Source organism: Pholcus phalangioides, unplaced genomic scaffold (genome assembly GCF_987345545.1).
Source record: "Pholcus phalangioides strain wild (caught in Gottingen) unplaced genomic scaffold, Ppha-v1.0 ptg000001l_1, whole genome shotgun sequence".
Taxonomy (NCBI): domain Eukaryota; kingdom Metazoa; phylum Arthropoda; class Arachnida; order Araneae; family Pholcidae; genus Pholcus; species Pholcus phalangioides.
Genome location: NW_028301594.1, coordinates 17,000,667 through 17,021,074, shown reverse-complemented (window position 1 = coordinate 17,021,074; position 20,408 = coordinate 17,000,667). Strand labels below are relative to the sequence as shown.

At 40.3% G+C, this 20,408-nt stretch overlaps 1 protein-coding gene across 1 annotated transcript; it reads left to right on the top strand.

Moving 5' to 3' along the window:
• The first annotated feature begins 6,583 nt into the window (after positions 1 to 6,583).
• Positions 6,584 to 18,510, top strand: LOC149089984 (uncharacterized). The gene is made up of 4 exons (XM_089235074.1): positions 6,584 to 6,602; positions 8,685 to 8,878; positions 11,015 to 11,132; positions 17,786 to 18,510. The coding sequence occupies exons 1-4, from the start codon at positions 6,584 to 6,586 to the stop codon at positions 17,953 to 17,955; spliced, it is 501 nt and encodes a 166-aa protein (XP_089091200.1). The 3' UTR covers positions 17,956 to 18,510.
• The last annotated feature ends 1,898 nt before the right edge of the window (positions 18,511 to 20,408 follow it).

The following is a 20,408-nucleotide window of genomic DNA, read 5'->3' as shown; positions in this document are numbered from 1 at the left end:
AAATTAGTTATGAAAATGATAATATAACATAATTAGGGATACGTAAATTTCGTATTTACGAAGTGACCGCGATAAATGCGAACTTTGCCAATTTTGACGAATGAGTGCTAAAATTTTATTTTTTACAACTTTTGCACGAAATCTTGGCAATTTGCACTTTTTGAAGTGGAAACTCATGGTTTTGCTCAGTACGTGTGTGCGGCATGTTCACGATATCTACAGACAAAATGTTCGAAAGCCGTATTCTGTTCCCTGATTGGTTAATTTAGTAGAGGGTGGTCAGGTCTGGCCATTTATCGTTGGCGACAAAATAATAACGTTAACGTTAGCAAACATCCTAACATAAATACCACGGGAAAAAAATACTTGAAGCGGAATAGAGAAAATATTGAAAAGAAAAGCCCCCACCCCCTTTTCATTGGATTTTTTGTGAAATGAATATTAATTTCAAGAAATCATTTTTTTTTCATTTCATCGCTTTTTCTCTTCCTTCTTTATTGTGTAAAAAGGCAAAAATATGTGGATATGCAAACGATGGAACAGATGCGCCACGCTCGGAAAATACAAACACCTAGCATAATTAAGTTTTTTTACGCTTCTGCCGACCGGAAATGGTCCTATTTTCGGGTCACGCGGATTTATTAGTGCAGATTATATGATGGAAAAAAATTCCCTCCCCCATGTTGAGGGGTGGGGGTTATTTAATGTCTGCTTTGCCCAAGGCCATGGTTCTCACATCTTGGTGTAGGGCTCCCTAGGCTGGGATCTTTCACGGGCCCCTATATGATGAATTTATAACCTGAAAAATACTGAGAAGCGTCCCAGGCCATCTCGTCCATATTCCTGGCCCCAGGGCTGGAGATCTGTCAGCCCCACCCTCGTGGGGGCCATGCCCAGGGTCCTCGCAAAAGTTCGTTCCTGAGGTGTATACCCCGAGCAGTGCCGCAACTAGATACTACGTCATCCGGGCAAGCCGGCATTTTTGCGCCCTTTGATGTCGAAGAAACAGTTAAAAGGTGATTTCGACGTCCCCTCCTGGTTCAGCGCCCGGGGCACCAGACCCACCTGCTCCCCCCCCTAGTTGCGGCCATGGCCCCCCACATCCTCCAGCAGGGCCCCTAGGCTGGGGTCTTTTACGCCCCCCCCCCGGTCAGACTTTCCACGTGCCCTTCTATAGTTAATTTAAAGCGTGAAAAAGCAAAAAATTATGAGAATTGTCTCGGGTCCCAGTGCTAGAGCGCTGTCAGCCCCGCCCATGTGGGGGTCATGGTTGCGGCCCTGAGATACCGAGATCCCAGCCGTAGGCATATATATATATAATATATGAATTGACGTCATCGTGTTTCACCAGATTTTCAAGTCTATCTTCGCCTATGCTGGTGATCCATGTTAAAAATGTTACAAATTTTGACTCTCGGTGTACACACTTATCTGAGTAACTTCATATATTATCATCTCATTAGATAGAATTTCACAAATCGTAGCTGTAATTTTGTTCAAAGCACTTTGATTTGTCAAAAGACAAGGTAAAAAACTTCAAGAATTTAACACCAGGTGGCATTTTTGTTGTTATAATCATGTCACCAGTTTAGTAGTATGTAAGGTTCAGGAGAAAAGAGGTTGGAAAAAGACCGAGGAGAAACAAGATTCGCGAGAGAGAGAAGCGAGAACGATTTGAGACATTCGGAAAAAGAGGAAGAAAGTGAAAGTTTGTACCGAAGAGACGGGACGGTTCCGTAGGAGGTGTTGGATAATAAATTAAATGAAGTGTTGTTTTCTTCTTTTGGGAGTCTAGAATCCATTTATTTCGTCCTGGGATCGTAGTGGAGGTACAGCCGAGGACCTACGACCGATAAGAAGTCGGGGGAAAGTTTACTTAGTACAAGACACTTCTTCCATCGCTTTATCTTCATCCATTCAAAAGTTATGATCACTTGAAAATCTCGTATACAATGACATGCGCAGCCACTTTCAATCATTTTCTACCTCTAAGAATCAATTTGGGATGCCCGGGACAAAAAGGAAAAATATATGAGAGAAATAAATGACATTAGAAATTTCACATAGTCTTGAATAACTCCCGAAATACGACAGATAAAATAATCAAAGTAGCCTAGTAGTACAGCAATACGAGTACGCGCCAAATGATAAGAAAGGCTAGAACGCCACCTGGTGGGAAATTTAGTAACTTTTTATGCTATCTTGAAATCTAAGCAACATGTCAAAAAAAAATTTCAACAAGCAAATGGTAGAAATGCATTTAACTAATGAAAACACACTTGGTTATGAATAATGTAGATCATAATTTCACAAACATATTGTTCCATCGCCCCCTTCTTCGGAAATTTTTTTCTCTCGTCGCCCCAACTCAAGCGAACCCATAGGATCCTATGTTATACCCATAGCTTCTATCGCCCCCCCCCCTCCCAGACCATTCCATCACTTACTAATTCCCCTTTCACACGGAGCGGATGCGGATGCGGATGCGGACGCGGGTCCGCATACCCTTTCAAACGAGCACTGAAGATGCGGACGAATCGCCCGCATCTTTAGTTCGAAATTCGTGAATAAAAACTGTTTTTTCGCAATTTTTGTAATTATTTTTCTCCTTCACCCCTGATTCAGTGCCCATAGGCAGCCTAGAGGCATTCTTTGGTGGTTTTTATCATTGAGCCTAAAGATGCCTCCATTCCGATCCTCACAAGTAGTCGATGGGAGAAAATATCTTAAAAAATTCTTTTTAAAAAATTTTGAAAAAAAATCTGTCTTTTCGGAAAAATATGAAAGAAAATTCCAAAAACATCCAATGCTCGAAAAATCCAATCCAAAAATATCCAAAACATTCGATGTTCCAAAAAAAAAATAAAAGTTTTGTAAAAGCTCTTTGATAAAACGTGAAAAATTCAACCATTAAAATCACCGGTTGCATTTGCTTGAATGCAACCGATGCGCCTATTGGTTGAATTTTTCAACTTTTATAAAAGATCTTTTGCAAAACTTTATAGTATAATCCCGGCCTCAAGTACGGATTACACTATAAAAATTTTATAATAATTCTTTTAAAAAAGCAACTAATAAATTTATCGGTTGCACTTGCAATTTATTAGTTGCTTTTTTCAAGTTTTATAAAATAACTTTCATAAACCTTTTAGAGTGAAATCCCATCCTTAGATTAGTCACTTCTGAAATATAAAATTTCATTTTTTTAAGTTTATAGACTAAATATTGAGTAAAATATACTTGTAGGTATCGAGGGAACCACCAAAACTATTCAAGCGCTAGGGTCTTCAAACGTCTTAATCCGGCCCTGAGTATAATATTTCAGATATTTATATTTTTAAATATAATATATAATTATATATATTATAACATTTATGTAGTCAATTAAATATTCGTAATGAACAGAACGGCTTATAATTTTGGTCCCGTCAGTGGCCGTTGTTGGCAGGTTTTATTATATAAAATTGTGAAATATGGACAAAAGGCAGTAAAGTTGCTATATCTCAATCTCAGAAGGAAACGAAGGGATACACGTATGTAGGTACATTATATTAATGAGCAGGGACCATCATATGGTGTTTTTAAGGGTATTTATGGCAAATAATTAAAAAAATTCCGTGCAAAATCACCTTCAAAAAGTAGCCAAAGATGCGGACGAATTCGCTCCGCATCCGCATCGTCTGAATAGCTCCGAAGAAACCTATTGTCAAAACTTCTATGTGCGGATGCGGAGCCCGCACTTAGGTTTTGACACATGCGGACGACGTCCGGACCCGCATGAACATTTCCTAGGTGCGGAGATTTTTCGGCTCGTCTGAAAGGCGCAGTATATTCCAATTGTTAAAACTTCTTCCGGACCCGCATCCGCATCCGCTCCGTGTGAAAGGGCCCTAACATTCTCGAAACATGGTTTCTGTTTTTTCTCTTTTATTTTATTGTACTGAATATCTATTATTTCCGTGGATTTGAATTGGAATGTCGTGTGTTATGAAAGAGGCACAAGATTTTTTCTGATGCAAATAATGAACATCTCACACACAATACATATTTCTGTATTTCTTAAAAAATCGAAACCAGTTGATTGCATCATCCGTGCGTTCATTGAAATTGGTTATGCACAGAACATGCCGGTTATAAGCAGTGCCGTCGTAAGGCATGGGCCCACCAGGGCAAGGACCGTGGGACCTCAAGATAAAAAAGGCTTCACAAAAGTGAGATGTGGTTGAGATTTTCGGGAATTTGCCTGGTAGGGCCTCAGAAAAATCCTTTGGCCCTTGGGCCCATGATGCTCTTAAGACGGCCCTGCATATAGGAGGAATCTGTAATTCTGGGATTTCATAAATAATGGATCCACACTGATAATTTGTGCTTAACCACCACGTATACATTTATCGCTAATAACAATAATTTTCATAATGATACGCTGGCCATAAAAAAATTACGGTTTCATCATCGAGGGGTGTATGGATAACTTCATCTTATTAACGGTGATATTTTCTTTTGAAAGTATCGAAATTAGCTTCTGTGGATTGCAGGCATGTATTTTTATTCAGTGTCTAACTAATTGTATTGTCTCTCTATCTTGATTGAAGTATAATTATTTCAATCTTTATACATATTGTGCAATAATATTCGAAACAACGGTTTGATACAAGAAGTCATTAAAAACATATATAAACAGGACTTGTAGTCTTTTGAGGATTAACGCGTTTATTGCAGCGCTTCTCAACCTTTTTTGACCCACGGAGCCCTTTTCCGGTATGTAATTTCTATGGCGGAGCCCAGACGTCTATTTTTTTTATTTATTCATCAAAGTTTCTGACTTATTTTTATTATTCAAAAATACTAATTATTTTTTTCAAATTTACTGTTTTTTTAAATTTATTTTCCTCGAGTGGCCGCGGAGCCCCTGGGAGTTTACACGGAGCCCTAAGGGATCTGCGGGGCATTGGTTGAGAACCGCTGGTTTATCGGAATCCTCCAGTACTGCCAAACTGATTGATTTGGCATGAACAGGCTGGTAGGGTTACTAGTTGGCGAGATATCACGTTTCCCGCTCAAAGGCTTTTCTTCTTTACCCTTCAGAACGCCTGCGGTCATTTTCGCTCTCCTCCGCCTCCTCAGTATGTTAGGGGGCATCGATGCTGATCTCGATGTATTTTATCTTTTGAAATCGTTCTCTTTGTTCGACTCCCCAGTATGTGTTCGGCCTAAATGTTTCACGGATCCAAGTGGTCTGGAAATGTGTCCGGGCCCTTAAATGCTCTGGAACTGTGCCACGCATCACTCAAGTGATCCATAATTATACGCCGCGGATCACTTAAATAATCTGAAAATGTGCCGCGGGTAACTTGAGTGATGCAGAACCGCACTGGGGGCTACTTAAGTGCTCTAAAACTACGTCTAAAACTACGCGGGCCAAGGGTCTTTATGCGATTCATCATTATATGGCTTAGAGGGTGGGTCGCAATGAATTTATTAAAAATCAATTTTGAGTTCTTAGCCTTCAAATAACATTGAAATTAACAGAAATTGATTATAATAACATATAAAAGGTATTCTCTTGCGAAATTTCAATTAAAAAAAAAATACTTTTTGTGCATTAAAAAAAATAAATTTTTTTGTCGTCGGGGGGCCGCGAGCCCTTATGCCTCCCCCGTGTACGTCTCTGATCCCAATAATATGCGTTAGGATTCAGAGGGATAGAGCTGATGAAGAAATTTTGCTGACAAGGGGGGGGGGGTCAAAAATGGCTAAAAATTTGCTTACGTAATACTTGAACGGCCCCTTTCCAACAATTGAGAAAGGTTTACAAAGAAGGAAGGTCATTTTTTTAAAAAATGCGAGAAAAATGTGTCGGAAGATTATGGTATGGAAAAGGAAATAAAGGATTGTTGTGGTAGACTGTTCCTATCCAGAAAAATGTGTCGGAAGATTATGGTATGAAAGGGAAATAAAGGACTGTTGTGATAGACTGTTCCTAGGGTGACCATACGTCCCGTATTTCCCGGGACAGTCCCGGTATTTTCTGTTTTTTTGGTCGTCCCGACTTTTTGGCAAAAGTGTCCCGGTTTTTCCCGTATTTTACACGAAGCCTACATGAATATTTACTCTTTATTGAAGTCAAAGATTGACATTATTTTTAACTCATAAATTATTTTATGATAATTACAACTATAAATAAGAATATTAATCTCCCACATTCGTCTTGGTGAACGTTTTTCTTCGCGGAATTCATTTTAATCCACTTCAATTTGCAGTAATGGTTCATTTCCCACCATTTTGATTTTTCTGTAATTTCAACAATATTTGGCAACTTTGTTTGATTTTGGCGTCATTTTTGGCGATAATTGGCGGTGTCCTGTATTTTCCCGTATTTGGAATCTTAATGTCCCGTATTTCTCTCGAGAAAATATGGTCAGCCTAACTGTTCCTATCCAGAAAAATGTGTCAGAAGATTATGGTATGAAAGGGAAATAAAGGACCGTTGTGGTAGACAGTTCCTATCCAGAAAAGGGTATTGAATCCGAAACAATACTTTGAATTTAAGTCCTTCGTTAATACCATTCGTCATTCGGAAGCAATGGATGTTCCAGTAGAAGGTGATTTGTTTAATTTATTAAATCAGATTTAAGCAATAGTGTTAGTATGTCTTGACCTCTCTACTAGCATTGTGTGTAGAACTTGTATTTGTATTGTATAACTTGCGACGGTAGGTTCCCTGATCTTGGGGATAGTAGCTGATAGTTTCAAGTGTAAGGGTAGTTTGAATTGGGCAAGGTTGGAATTCGATGTCGACATAGGCGGAAAATTATTCAAAATGTTGGGGGGGCTCAGTATTAATATAACGAAACCTCGGTTATACGACGCGTATAAACGAGGTCTGTACGCTCGTACGGGTCAAGACGTCGTATAAATGCGAAAGTCGTTTTACTGGGATTTTTTGAAAATGACCCCTCTCCTTCTCCAGCCATAGCCCTTTTTTAAAGAATTTAATGGTTTTAATTCAAAATATATCATTGGTTTCTATTTCTGTGGAAAAAAAATTGTAGTAGGCTGCGTGTCGTGGACAAGGCCGCAAGTTTCGATATGAACACTTTCTTTGTGCCTTGAATCTCGTTGTCGGTACTTTCTTTCTTTTAAAAAGAGCACGCAGACCAGGCTCTATCGGATTTAGCCAATTTCAGCCATTGCCCCTGTGAAGGGGCGGGACCGTGTCGGAGAAAACTTTTACAAACTTTTAATACACAACGTTGTCGCGTCTTTGAAATTGCTAATAGACGATACCATTATCGTCTATTTACGTTGCAAACTTTTCGAGATAAAGCGCAAAATAATTTCGCTACGAAAGCGGGACGAGCCTGGTGTCAAGACCGGGAAAGCTATTTAATTCAGAGTAGTACCCAGGGCAGCAAATAGACGCTTGGTCAGCCGGGGCAAGAACGCTCCCCGAATATTTTGGCGCCCCTTTATAATGCTGGAGAAGAGGCTAGCTGATAAAATTTGTGCCCTCTCGGGCCTGACGCACCAGACCAGCCTGCTCACCCTAGTTGTGGCCCATGTAGTACCGTTTTTTAGATTTGTTTTAATAATGCCTATCATTGGTTTATATTTCATTGTGAATCCGGGCCTTCCACTTACACAAAAGAGATTTACCAGGCCACGGGCTTCCAAATGTTTAGAACGGCTGGCCTATACTACGAACGCTGCAACTAAATAGGTACTCGGTCAGCACGGGGCAAGCACGCATTTTGGCGCCTCCTCATAATGTTGAAGGAGAGGTTAAAGAATGGAATTTGCGCCCCCTCTAGTCCGGCGCACCAGATCCACCTGCACCACCACCCCCCCCCCCTAGTTGCGGCCCAGCCTCCAAGGATCCCTAATCAAGAAAAGTTTACTTTAAACCTTCGGTTCACGTGTTTAGACGTATTGCTTGTTAGTTCCACTTTTTATCCATATCTCTGACAGGGCCGTCTTAAAAGCATCGTGAGCGCCCGGGCCAAGTGATTTTTTGAGGCCCTACCTGGAAAATTCCGAAAATATCAAACAGTTGTCATTTTTGTGAGGCCGCTGTTCTGGTGGGGCTCTCGGGCCGTGCCCGATTGGGCCCATGCGTTAAGACAACACTGATTTGTGGTCAATCATCATTTTAAATCAGCGAAAAAATTTAAAAGTTGGCGACTCACAAGCTGGGATTTTTGGTGGGTTTCTAGATTAAAAATTTTCACGTAATAAATTAACGACGTAAAAAGTAAAACACAATAATAGAATTCGTACCCCCTCCACCCTTCTTAGCCCTCTAAATAGTGGGCCACGCATCGAGTAATTGTTATTGCCTCGAGCTGGAGCCCTGTCAACACCACCCTTGGGGGAAGGGGGCGGGCATGGCATCCATCCCCAGAAAGACATAATATGAGTTCCCAAAAATCCTCCTAAAACTGGTTCTAAACCTTTTTCAAACTGTGACCCGATGAATCTAATTTCCATGAGTCTACTACGGCACTCGTTCATAAGGTAATAAATAATTAATAAATAACATAATTGCCATGCATTTAAATTTATTTGTGCTGACTTACATTGACGTAACACGTATTTATTAGCACGTTGTTGTCATGATGATATTGATAAAATGATCTTGCTACAGATGTTTACTAATATTAATTTATATAATGATTTCATTTTAGTTTCAGGATCGAGATGTGTGTTCTGGGACATCGAAAACATAAAATTCCCGCAAGAATTCTCCGGTGATCCCAGAGCATACATCTCTTTCCTGAAGGAGTTCTTCGACGACGAGCGGTATCCTATCACGGATTTTTACATCGCCAGCAAGTGGACGTCTGTAAATCAAAGGATCTATGAAGATATATCCCATGCTGTAAGCTTTTTTAAAAAACGATTAACGACCATATACCTAACCTGTCAACTGTCCAATTAATTTCTCAGAGCGTTACCCGCAGTGCCCACTTTGATGTGCACGCTTTTCCCCCTTTTTTTCCTTTTCTTGGAAATTTGTAATATTGAAATATTTTTTATAGCTCGAATGTGTCGAGATGTAATATGGCACTCCAAAAGTGGGGGGGGGGGGGGGGGGGGTCATAATGTCCTGTGACTAAAAGAAATGCTGTTGATGGATTTATGTGGAACCATAGTAGAGTTGAACCTTTTTGCTATATAAAATATATATGAGTAATAAAACATATTCATCTTCGCAAGGGAATCGGAAATTAGAAAAAAAAAAGCGATGGGGATGCAGCTTTGCAAAACATGACAAAGATAATATTAATAAGAATCTCAGACCTTGAAATATAATTGTTCCACTCCATCTAGTGATGTGATAATAAAGTAGAAGGATGGCTGTACAGATGGCAGCACATGTATGACGAATTATTTTGTCATGTCTGTGCGTCGGCAAATGTCGTCGTAGGCACCCCCATTACGTATGGCAGCTTGTATATCGTAACTACTTGACTGATTAAACGACAGTATTTTGTGACGCCGCTGTGGTGGTCGAGTAGTCAAAATCCCGTGCTCGAACCCCACCGTCATCGCAGTGGTGGTCTGCTGAAGTTGGTTTTCTGTGGTTCCCAACTTCAAGGCACGAATGCAATCCGATCTCGATCTCCCCCTTTAAAAAGTCTCGCCACAGAGAGCAACATACCTACAAACAGTACAAATTGTAATTTAATCATAACACTTCTCTCATTTCACTTCTGAAATACAGATGGCAGCTCTAAAATATCAAACACAACACTACATACGCACTCAGACTGTTAGGTACACACACAGTTACACTTTCGGCACTATTCGCTAGGTAGTAAATCACCCATAGATGGTGATAGACTTGAGTTGTGCTCGGTTTGAAAGAAAGAAAGTGTTTTGGGATGCTGAGACTGAGTTTTGGTTTGATAAGGCATATTTAAATTCCACTCTAATTATAAGACGACGAATTTATTTGTAAAATACACGCACACACGAAAAGACATCGACACGTTATATACACTGACACGCAACAACTTCAGCAGTGTTTCTCCACCGCCGGGCCGTGAGCTGGGCTGTTGGGGCATCAAGGTCACTCCTGTATGGTGACCTTCACTCAAGAAGAACCAATGGAGAGCTTCATACCAGTCTGAGTCGAAGTCTTCCAGGACTTGTTGTAGCATTTGGTACACCAAAGCTTGCTTGAGTAGCCTTGTCTTTCATTCTATTTGAGACTTACCTAACACACTTGTCGGCACAAGTAATTTAAAACCAGTCAAGTGGTTACGACGGCGCTTGCCGTCGCTGCCATACGTAATGTTGGTGCCTACGACGACATTTGCCGACGCGCAGACTTTTTTCGGTCTTTTTCACCAGTCAAGTGGTTAAGACGGCAATTGCCGTCGCTGATATACGTAATGGTGTTGTTGCCTACGACGGCATTTGCCGACACGCAGACTTTTCGGTCTTTTTCACATAGATATGACGAAATAATTTGTCAAAGATGTGCCGTCATCTCTGTACAGCCATCCTTCTACTTTATTATCTCATCACTAAACGAAGTGGAACAATTATATTTCAAGGTCTGAGATTATTATTACTATTATCTTTGTCGTGTTTTGCAAATCTGGATCCCCAACGCTTTTGTTTCAATTTCCAACTCCTGTGCGAAGATGCATCTGTTTTATTACTCATATATCTTTTAGCAAAGGTTCAACTACTATCGTTCCACATAAATCCATCAACAGCATTTCTTTTAGTCACAGGATATTATGACCGCCCCTCCCCACTTTTGGGGTGTCATATTAAGTCTCGACACATTCGAGCAACAAAAAAAAAACATGCTATAAAAAAAATATTTTAATATTTCAAACTTCTAAGAAAGGGAAAAAGCGCGCGCACCTTCAAAAAAAAGTGGGTACTGCGGGTAACGCTCGGAGAAATTAATTGGACTGGTTAAGAAGATTTTTGATGAGTTTTTCGCCAAATAGTAAACGATTTTTTTTTTTTTTTTTTGCATTTGGTTATTTGCTAGGTGAGGTACGAGATAACTGGGACCTACCCCGATTCCGCCGACGACGCTATAATATCGGCCATCAACGACTTCATTAGCTATGCAAATCATCAGACCAGGTCCATCGTCCTCATCAGTTGTAAGTATGATTTCATTATTTTTAATAAAAATTCAATCTGTATTTCATTGAGTTTGAATATAATAATTAAAAGTTTTTAGGAATTAAAATCATGGTTTTTTTTTCAGCAGGCCACCAGATATCAAAAATCTCTTAGTATTAAATCAAAAAACAACTTCATAATTAGAAAATAAAAAAATTAAATTTTCGAATCTCGGAATGATAAACCATGCAACCGATCGCTTAAATTGTAATTAAAAGATCGTATTGAACGTGTACAGAAAGTTTTTTACAGAAAATGTTTTTGAGGTCATTATTCTGAAAGACTTGGTGTGTACGTCCCAGATGCGCCTACTTCCGATCTTCTCTATTTTTTCAAGATGACATCTCTCGATAGCAGACGTGCAAAGCGAGATCTGTCATTCCTTCACGAAGTTCTTCACGGCAGAATCGATGACTGTTATCTGACGAGCCTAATTAATATCTCCGTGCCATCTCGCGAGCGACGGGTTCATAGTTTCCGAAATGCCTTTTATTTTCCTCGTGCACGCACGAACATTTTAAATGCTCCACCAATTTTGCGAGCATGCAAGCATTATAATACGGGTCAATTCCCTGATATATTTCACAGGGATTCCTTGTTCTACTAGGTACTTTATGAATTTGTATATATTTTATGTTTTCTCATCTATTTTTGTCGTTTTGTCTTCCTCATATTGAATTCTTAATGTTTGCTTCCGTTGCGCATATATATTTTCGTATTATACATTTGTTGGTGATTTTTTCTTTAACGAACAAATTTGTGTTTTAACTTTTGCAGGGCTCGGCACGGGTCACTTTTTTCCCTAAAAGTCACTTTTTTAGAAACTGGTCACTTTTATTACGTATTTTCAGGCCCAGGTCACTTTTTCCACTTTTTTAGCAAAAAAACCTCGGTCTCGGGCGCTTTTCTATTGTCAGTGGGTTTTTTTTTTCTTCAAGGAGGAATACTTGACCGGTTCAATATCGCTAATTTCCTCCCTCCCTTCATTGAACTACGATCAAAGGCGTCTTATCTTCCCGGGAGCATACCGTGTTACGTCAGCATAACTTGATTTCAAGGCGCTTGGAAAGAAAGCTCCTTGGTTAAAGAATCGTCGTTTTATGGAAAACCCGGTCGGAAAAAAAACTAGCATAAAAGGCGTATACTTACAACAAAGAATTTCCCCCCTACTACCATTCATTCTTATTTCTCCACGTGCTCACTCGTTCTTTTATTTTCATCTTATTTTAAAATTGATCCTTTATTTTATTTGTTTTGAAAAGTTTTAGTCCTAAGGGCCGAATTACTTTCTTGGAGCATCGAGAAAGTTACATTTGTTGTTTGTTCTATCGTTACTTTTGTTAATTTTTTTAAATGTTATTTGAAATGACGATTTAAGAGAGCCTGTGCAGAAGCTAACTTACGCGCAGCGGGAGAATACCAAAGCGCGTATTAAAGACGCGTATTATTAATACGTATTAAGCGTATTAATACGCTTTGGAGAATACTCTTGTAGCTGGCCAAGGTTAAAGAAGCTCGCAGGTATTTTGAATTTACTTACAATTAAAAAAATTATCCGATTGAAAATCGCGATCTCTATCTACAAATAAAATTCGTGATCAAAAGGAGAACTATTTATGAAAAGATCACAGAATCCTGCAATTCAACATTTAGTTTAACACAAGGGTTTCCAAATCGGATGAAAATTGGTCATCAATCTGATAAAAACTCAGTTAATGCATTCGAGTCGTAAATAGAGGCGGATTTAACGGGGGGCACACCGAGCGCGCCTTTGGCCCCCTACTTTACATTTTTTTCCTAATTTAAAGGGCCTAATATTAATTTTTTTTTATGCCCGGGCCGTCAACTGACCTTTATCCGCTTCTGGCCGACACTTAATTTAGAGCATCTTCACGATACTGATTGTTGACTTAATATCGACATCTTGCGCTCCATTCTTGGTGTTGTGTAAAAAAAAATCCCATTTTTAGACCTCGGAAGTTATTAAAACGTTTTTGTCTGGAGTCGCTATTATGACAGCAATAGGAGAGGGCGGGGGTCTGGTTCCACAGGTATTGAACGAGGAAAGGTGCCGAGTTTACTCTTTTTCTGTTAAAAAGAGTTGATACCGGCCCCGGGCGATAGTAAATTTTCGTTCGTACTTGCGACCCGGGTTGCTACATACCGTGATCAGATCTAAAACTGGGAGCGCGGGGGGGGGGGCAATACCCCGGACGGCGTTTTTGATGGAATGGTGTATTTCAGAAAAGGCAATAAAAATTCCTTTGCAAAATTATCGAATTTCGCAGTCAAGAAGCAGTAAAATTGCGTTTCCCCTTCAGAAAAAACAATTGTATTACGGTCATGGTAAATCGGGTGCCCCGGGTGGGGCAAATTCTTTGTTTTTGTTCGTTGAAAATTACGGGAGGAGTCAGCGCTAACGTGGCGACTTTTTTTCGCGCTAAAATAGGTAACCCTGACAGCAGGGTATGTATATATATAATATACATATAACAACAGTGCTCCCAACACACAGGGTCGGGGTACCCTGGGGGGATTGTACGTATACCTTCATGGGAAAGTTAAAAGTTTTCATTTCCAGGGGCCCTTGATGGATCTCATTGTTTTCTTGCTGCTTTAACGTTGAAAAATTTGCGATAGCGGAAGAACAAGATATATCCAGTCTGGGGGCTCCAAAAAATTTGCGAATTCGGTCACTGGTAGTTGCGTGGGTGGTCCTGGATTTTATTCGTCGGTAAAACGAATACAAATGAAAATTTTTCATGTCATTCGCACCGGGGGATGACCGACAAGCTTCCAAGTCGGGGCCCCATGTTTACAGGTTTCATTTTGGGGGCCCTGGATGAATCTCATTCTTTTCTGTTGTAGAATTTGCAACAGTGGAAGCCCGAAATAAAGCCAGTCTGGGGCCCCACTTAAAGTATGCGAATTGGTGTCCCGGGTAATTGGTTGGGGGCCCTGGATTTTATTCGTTGGTAAAACGAATACAAATGAAAATGTTTCATGGCAATTGCAGCGGGGGATGACCGACAAGCTTCCAAGTCGGGGGCCCATGTTTACAGCTTTCATTTTGGGGGCCCTGGATGAATCTCATTATTTCCTGTTGTAGAATTTGCAACAGCGGATGCCCGAGAGAAAGACAGTCTGGGGCCCCACTAACAGTATGCGAATTGGTGTCCCGGGTAATTGGTAGGGGACCCTGGATTTTATTCGTTGGTAAAACGAATACAAATGAAAATTTTTCATGGCATTCTCACCGGGGGATAACCGACAAGCTTCCAAGTCGGGGCCCCATGTGTACAGGTTTCATTTTGGGGGTCCTGGATGAATCTCATTCTTTTCTGTTGTAGAATTTGCAACAGCGGATGCCCGAGATAAAGACAGTCTGGGACCCCACTAAAAGTATGCGAATACAACGGGCAACTGATTGGGGCCCTAGCTTTTATTCATTGGTAAAACGAATACAAATGAAAATTTTTCATGGCACTCGCAGTGGGGGATGACCGACAAGCTTCCAAGTCGGGGGCCCCATGTTTACAGGTTTCATTTTAGGGCTCTGGATGAATCTGATTCTTTTTGTTTTTTAACATTATACAATTTGCAACAGCGGAAGACCGAGATAAATCCAGTCTGGATTCCCCACTAAAAATCTGCGTATTGTGTTCCCGTTACTAGATGTGGGGCCCTGGATTTTATTCGTTGCAAAATTGAAAAAAATTAAAAATTTTCGTGGTCCCTTACAGGGGTGTGCCCGACAAGCTGTCCGTCAGTGCTCCATGGGAATGTTGATAGATTCTAATTCGGGGCCTCTGGACGTATCTCATTGATTTTTGTTGTTTAACATTGTAAAATTTGCAACACATCGGTAGCCTGAGATATATCCAGTGTGGGCCCCACTAAAATTCAGCGAATTGAATCTGGGGCCCCAGTTTCTGGGGGGTGCTTGATGAATCTCATTTGTTTTTTGTTGCTTTATCATTATTTTTATTAAAATTCGCTTCTTCAGTAAGCTGGTGCTTTCACACGTCTCTTTCCATAGCTCGCTAATGAAGTGGGACGAAATAAACAAGATATGTTGTGAAGAGAAGTGGGGGGGGGGGTTGGCCGCCAAAGGCGGCAGGGAGGCAGAGCCCCTCTAGTTATATATATTTTTGTAATTTTTTATGTGCCCTTTGTCAGCCGCTGTGGTGGTCGAGTGGTCATAGTGCCGGACTCGCATCGCGAGGATCCGGGTTCGAACCCCCACCGGCGCCACAGTGGTGGTCGGCTGAAGTTGGTTTACTGTGGTTCCCAATTTCAAGGCGCGAATGCGAGCCGATCTCCCCGTTAAAAAGTCTACACACTCGGACTGTTAGGTGCAATCAATTTGTTCCAGACTCTGCCACGAAAGCTGGGCTGGAAGAGATCTCAGCAACGGGATAAGTCCAGTGGCAAAGCCCCTGGCGTTTATTCATTGTGCCCTTTGTTAGCCATCTTGAATTGACTACCGCAAAACGGTGATTCCTTGGCGCGAAAAAATGTCGCCACGTTAGTGCTTACGAGGTTCATGGGAAATTTACCGGGGAAGGCCGCGGAGTCTCTTTTTCTTTTAAAAATTACGGAGCTGTTTCCAAAAAAATACTGTTTCCAGGGGTGGGAATTCTGCGTCACACTGCGCCAAAATTAACATCTTTCGCCATCCTGCTCCAATAGTGTATTTTCGTATTTTTCTGCGCCAAATAGCTAATTTTGCTTCAGTATGCCCGGAATTTCGGAAAGGACGCCAAAAAAATTTTGTACTTGCTTACCGCGAAACGATTCTTTCTAAGAGCGTGTTTTTTTAAACTGTACGCCTTATTTAAACTATCGGCCTTTCCATCGCGAAACCCCGATAATATCCGTGATCGTGCAACTGAGGATGGTTAGCAATGGTCTTTCAGCTTTAAAGCGCAAATGCGAGTCAATTGCCGTTTAAAAAAAATTCGCCTCTGGAAGCAGCAGAAATTACTGTAGTCGATCATCATTGCGTCAAATCCCGATGTTTCGTGAAAAAAAATTTTCATTCCGGGAGTAAAAAGTGCGTTTCCGCCGAATTACGAATGCTAATTTAGAAACTTTGCCGAATAACGAGTGTCAGATCGCCAAACGTCGTGTTGATTCTTCGGAAATTCTCTCCTATTTTGCAACAATTTCTTTCCAAGTATGAAAAAATTGAAAACATAGAAAATTTTTAGCCCATTTGAAGTGCTGCTGTTCCAGACAGACAATAGTGCCCTCAGTAAGCAAAAATCATCTTAAATAGACTGGTGTGTAAAATTTTATGACAGCCTCTCTTTCAAACAAGCTGTCAAAAGCCTGAAATACCAAAAACAAAAAACAAGCTGATGGAAAGATGTTTGATAGCAAAAGATAGTGTAGTTGTTGTATTTTGAAAAGGGGTGAGGGTTAACGAAAATATTCTTGTTAATTTCCCTGCTCCAATTTATAAATATCTGTTCCGAATCCTATCTTTTGCTGCTCCAAAACTGCTCCGGATCCTGAATTTGCGGCTCCAAAACTGCTCAGAATCCTGAATTTTGCTGCTTCAAAGCTGCTCCGAAATGGACTTTGTCACTTCCCACCCCTGTGTTTCTGGGTACAGGAGTAAATGTGTGTTTTTTGCAGGGGTGTATGTTGTGTGTAAAAAAAGAAAAATATATATTTTTACAAATTTTTCTCTCAAAAACCAAACAATTTCAAAACTGTTTTATTTTCTCCCTCACCCAAGGGCAGTATTATTTTGGTGCCCCCCCCCCCTCCGCCTGTAGAATAGTAGACTCACCCACTTTTCCCAGTCTGGCCATAGGTGGAGATAGACTTGAAGGTCTTAGGGGTGTGGCACGATGACAATTGATATACATCATATATATGTATACATCAGTAGGCCATTGACGCTGTTGGGAGGATGGATTGCCCCTCCCTCAACGTATAATAATTAAAACAATTTAGTTAATTTAATAATTTAAAATATTGTTAAAAATTTAATTTAATAGTTTTTAATCATTATAGTAAATTTCTTAAAATTTGTTAGAACGTATTATACAAACCTAGGTATGTAAATCAAATTTGTGCTAGTTAAAAAAGTTTGAGTACATTTTGTATACTGTCATTCATAGTATAACATGAATGAAAAATCCACTGGAATGTAGATGGGACAAATTCTCTCTCATCAAATTTTGTGTTATTTCATTTGTTCCCCTTCTTTGAATGTGAAAACTTTTTCCCATTTTGAAGTTATTCTCTCACACATACTTGTTGATAAATTTGATAAGTTATTCAAAACTTTTCTGGTTAGCAGAATGCGTTTGAGTTTCATTTAATTATTTTACACTATTATGTAAAATAAAAAGACATTTCAATGAGTTCTATTGAAATGCAAAGTTAAAACTAAATTCAATTTCAATTCATTCAATTTGGTAATAATCAAAATTCATTGTCCATTTGGTCTCTTTCTAAAAATATTTTGGTCACTATTTGGTCACTTTTTTAAACAATTTGTTCACTATTTTTGAGGCCATGATCCGTGCTGACCCCTGCTTTTGTACCTAAAAATTTTTTGATCTTTCAATTGTATGAAAATTTTGTAATTTTTCACTTGCTTATCCTCATGAAGGTGATAGTGACTATACAGAAGTTCTCCAAGAAGCAAAATTACAGGGCCATCAGATAATATTGGTCCATAAAGATGGACACTGTGCGGACGATCTTTTGGCGGAAGTCTCTATACGCTACAATCATGAAGACTTAGTTGAAATGGCGATGGAAGCGAATCACATGCTTTAAGGCCTTCATTCTTCATTTTAGCAACTATTTATTTTTGCTTTTTTTTTTATTACTTTTTTTTTATTTCATCTTGAAAAGTGGCACCTCGAGTATTGTCCTGTAAACCTTCCGTCCCCGGACTTACAAAAAAAAAAAAATTTCCCACGACTTGAACCTGCTGCCAGGCAGAGGATTCCCGTATTGATTATCTCGCCCAGCAAAGTGATTCGACGACAGTCGACCGGATCGTCCAACATACTCCTTGAAACCGAATCCTCAGCGATTCGCCGATGAAGAAGCCCCCGCTGAAACGGGTATCGTCGGCGCTGTTGAAGAGCCTACCAGAACTCGAACTGGAACCAGAACGGAACATTACGGCGAACAAGACAGCGAAGAAAGCTACGCGAAATCTGATTGTAAGTGCTACTAGGGAGACGAGTTCTGGCAAGAAGTACTGATCGCGTGTTTTCCCTTCGACATCTCTAAGCTTGTACAGTGAATGCATAAATGCCTACAATTAATATTTATTGCTTTATTTTGTAAGAGAGAATTAAATTCCAGTTATTTTTAGGAGAATTTTGTTTCTTCTCTGTCTTTATCATAGCGTTTCTAGATTTTTTTTTCCTTCTGTTGGTCGGTACCACCTCCTCTTCCTTAACCCTTGAAACGGTGTTTAAAATTTTTCCTGATCCACATTATAACCACCAAAGTAGAAATCGCTAAACCTTCTGCAACGGTCAGACACTAGCTCCCTAACCACTTGACTGCGAGGAGGCTTCCAATGTAAACAAATTCGAAAACAGTGTACAAGTCGCTCTTCGTGACCCAAGCCACTGTGTACCAACAAGAGCGCCCTGCACCAAGACTATGTCTCTGTAGGTACGGTCTCCAAAACTTTACGGCATACTCCATTCCAGGACGAACTAAACCTCTGAAAAGTGGAAGGATCAGATTTGTCTATTACAGTCGAATCCCATTATAACGAATGCCAAGAAACCGGAGGAATCACTCCGTTATAACGGAATTCCAGGTTACCTAGCATTGTTCCTATGCAAACTTATTTGGGGGATTAGAAAAGTGTTCGTTATAACGGGATTCGACTGTATTTCTACTGTACACATATTCCTATACTATTGCGAAGGAAAACAAAATAACATCGTCTCTCTCTCCTCTTCTGTTATCAGACTTTGAATAAGCTGACTTCGCCAACTGACATGACAGGATTGGGGGGGGGGGGTTCAAAACATGTTATCAGGAGAAAATTTACAATGGTGTCTGGGCTCGGCATTGAGCCGCTCTGGTGGTCGAGTGGCCATAATGACGGACTCGCATCGCGAGGTCCCGGATTCGAACCCTATTAGTATCACCAGGGTGTTTGGCTGAGATTGGTTTTTCTGTGGTTCCCATCTTCGGCCGCTGTGGTGGTCGAGTGGTCATAATGACGGACTCGCATCGCGGGGACCCGGGTTCGAGCCCCACCGTCGCCACAGTGGTGGTCGGCTGAAGTTGGTTTTATAAGGTTGTTAACTTCAAGGCGCGAATACGAGCCGTTTTCCCTTTAAAAAGTCTCGCCACACAGAACGACAGACCTCCAAACAGTACAAGTGTAATTCAATCACTCACTTCACTTCTAAAATATAGATGGCGGCACTGAAATTAAAACAAACACTATATACGCACTCAGAACTGTGTGTTAGGTACATACACAGTTAAACTTCCGGCACAACTCACTAGGTAGTAAATCGCCCATAGATGGCGATAGACCTGAGTTGTGTGCTCGGTTTGAAAGAAAGCACTGTAACAAGTATTACTCGGAGACAAACCTCAACTTAGGTTCCCACAACAACAAATACACACACAGCTTCCAGGTATTCTTCGACCACCTGCTTATTTCTGTTCATTGACACAGAGTGGCGGGCCATGGCCTGAGTAGTAGCTAGAGGAGGGCTTGGCGTTGCTGAAATAAGAGGGTTTCAATGTGAATCGAGATATCTCGAAGGAAGCATGTTATATGTCATTCCGCACAGATATCCTGCGCGCAGGTAAACAAGTGTGTCAGGTGAAATGAAAGAGAATGTGCCTTATCTGGGGTAAAGAAAAACCCCGATATAATGATAACGAATTTTACGATGGTATCCCGATTATAACGATACAATACATAAGAATGTAATACAGTAAGAATTGTATATCATATTTAAGCGTATGATATAGTATGATTTATCATGTTTATGAACGACGCGACGCTTGGTACTATGCATAAACGCCCGTAAATGTGATAATTTTTTTGTGCCTATCAAATTTTTTTTTTTACATGGTGCAGTTTGAACCAATTGGTCCTCGCGCCAATAAAACAAAAATCAAATTTATCATGTTTTAGTACCAATTCTTTTTGTTGTTCTGTAAGGGATCATTTAAGTATTACGCCACCATCGATGGGGGAAGGAGAGTTCGGATTTCCTGACGTTTGATGACAG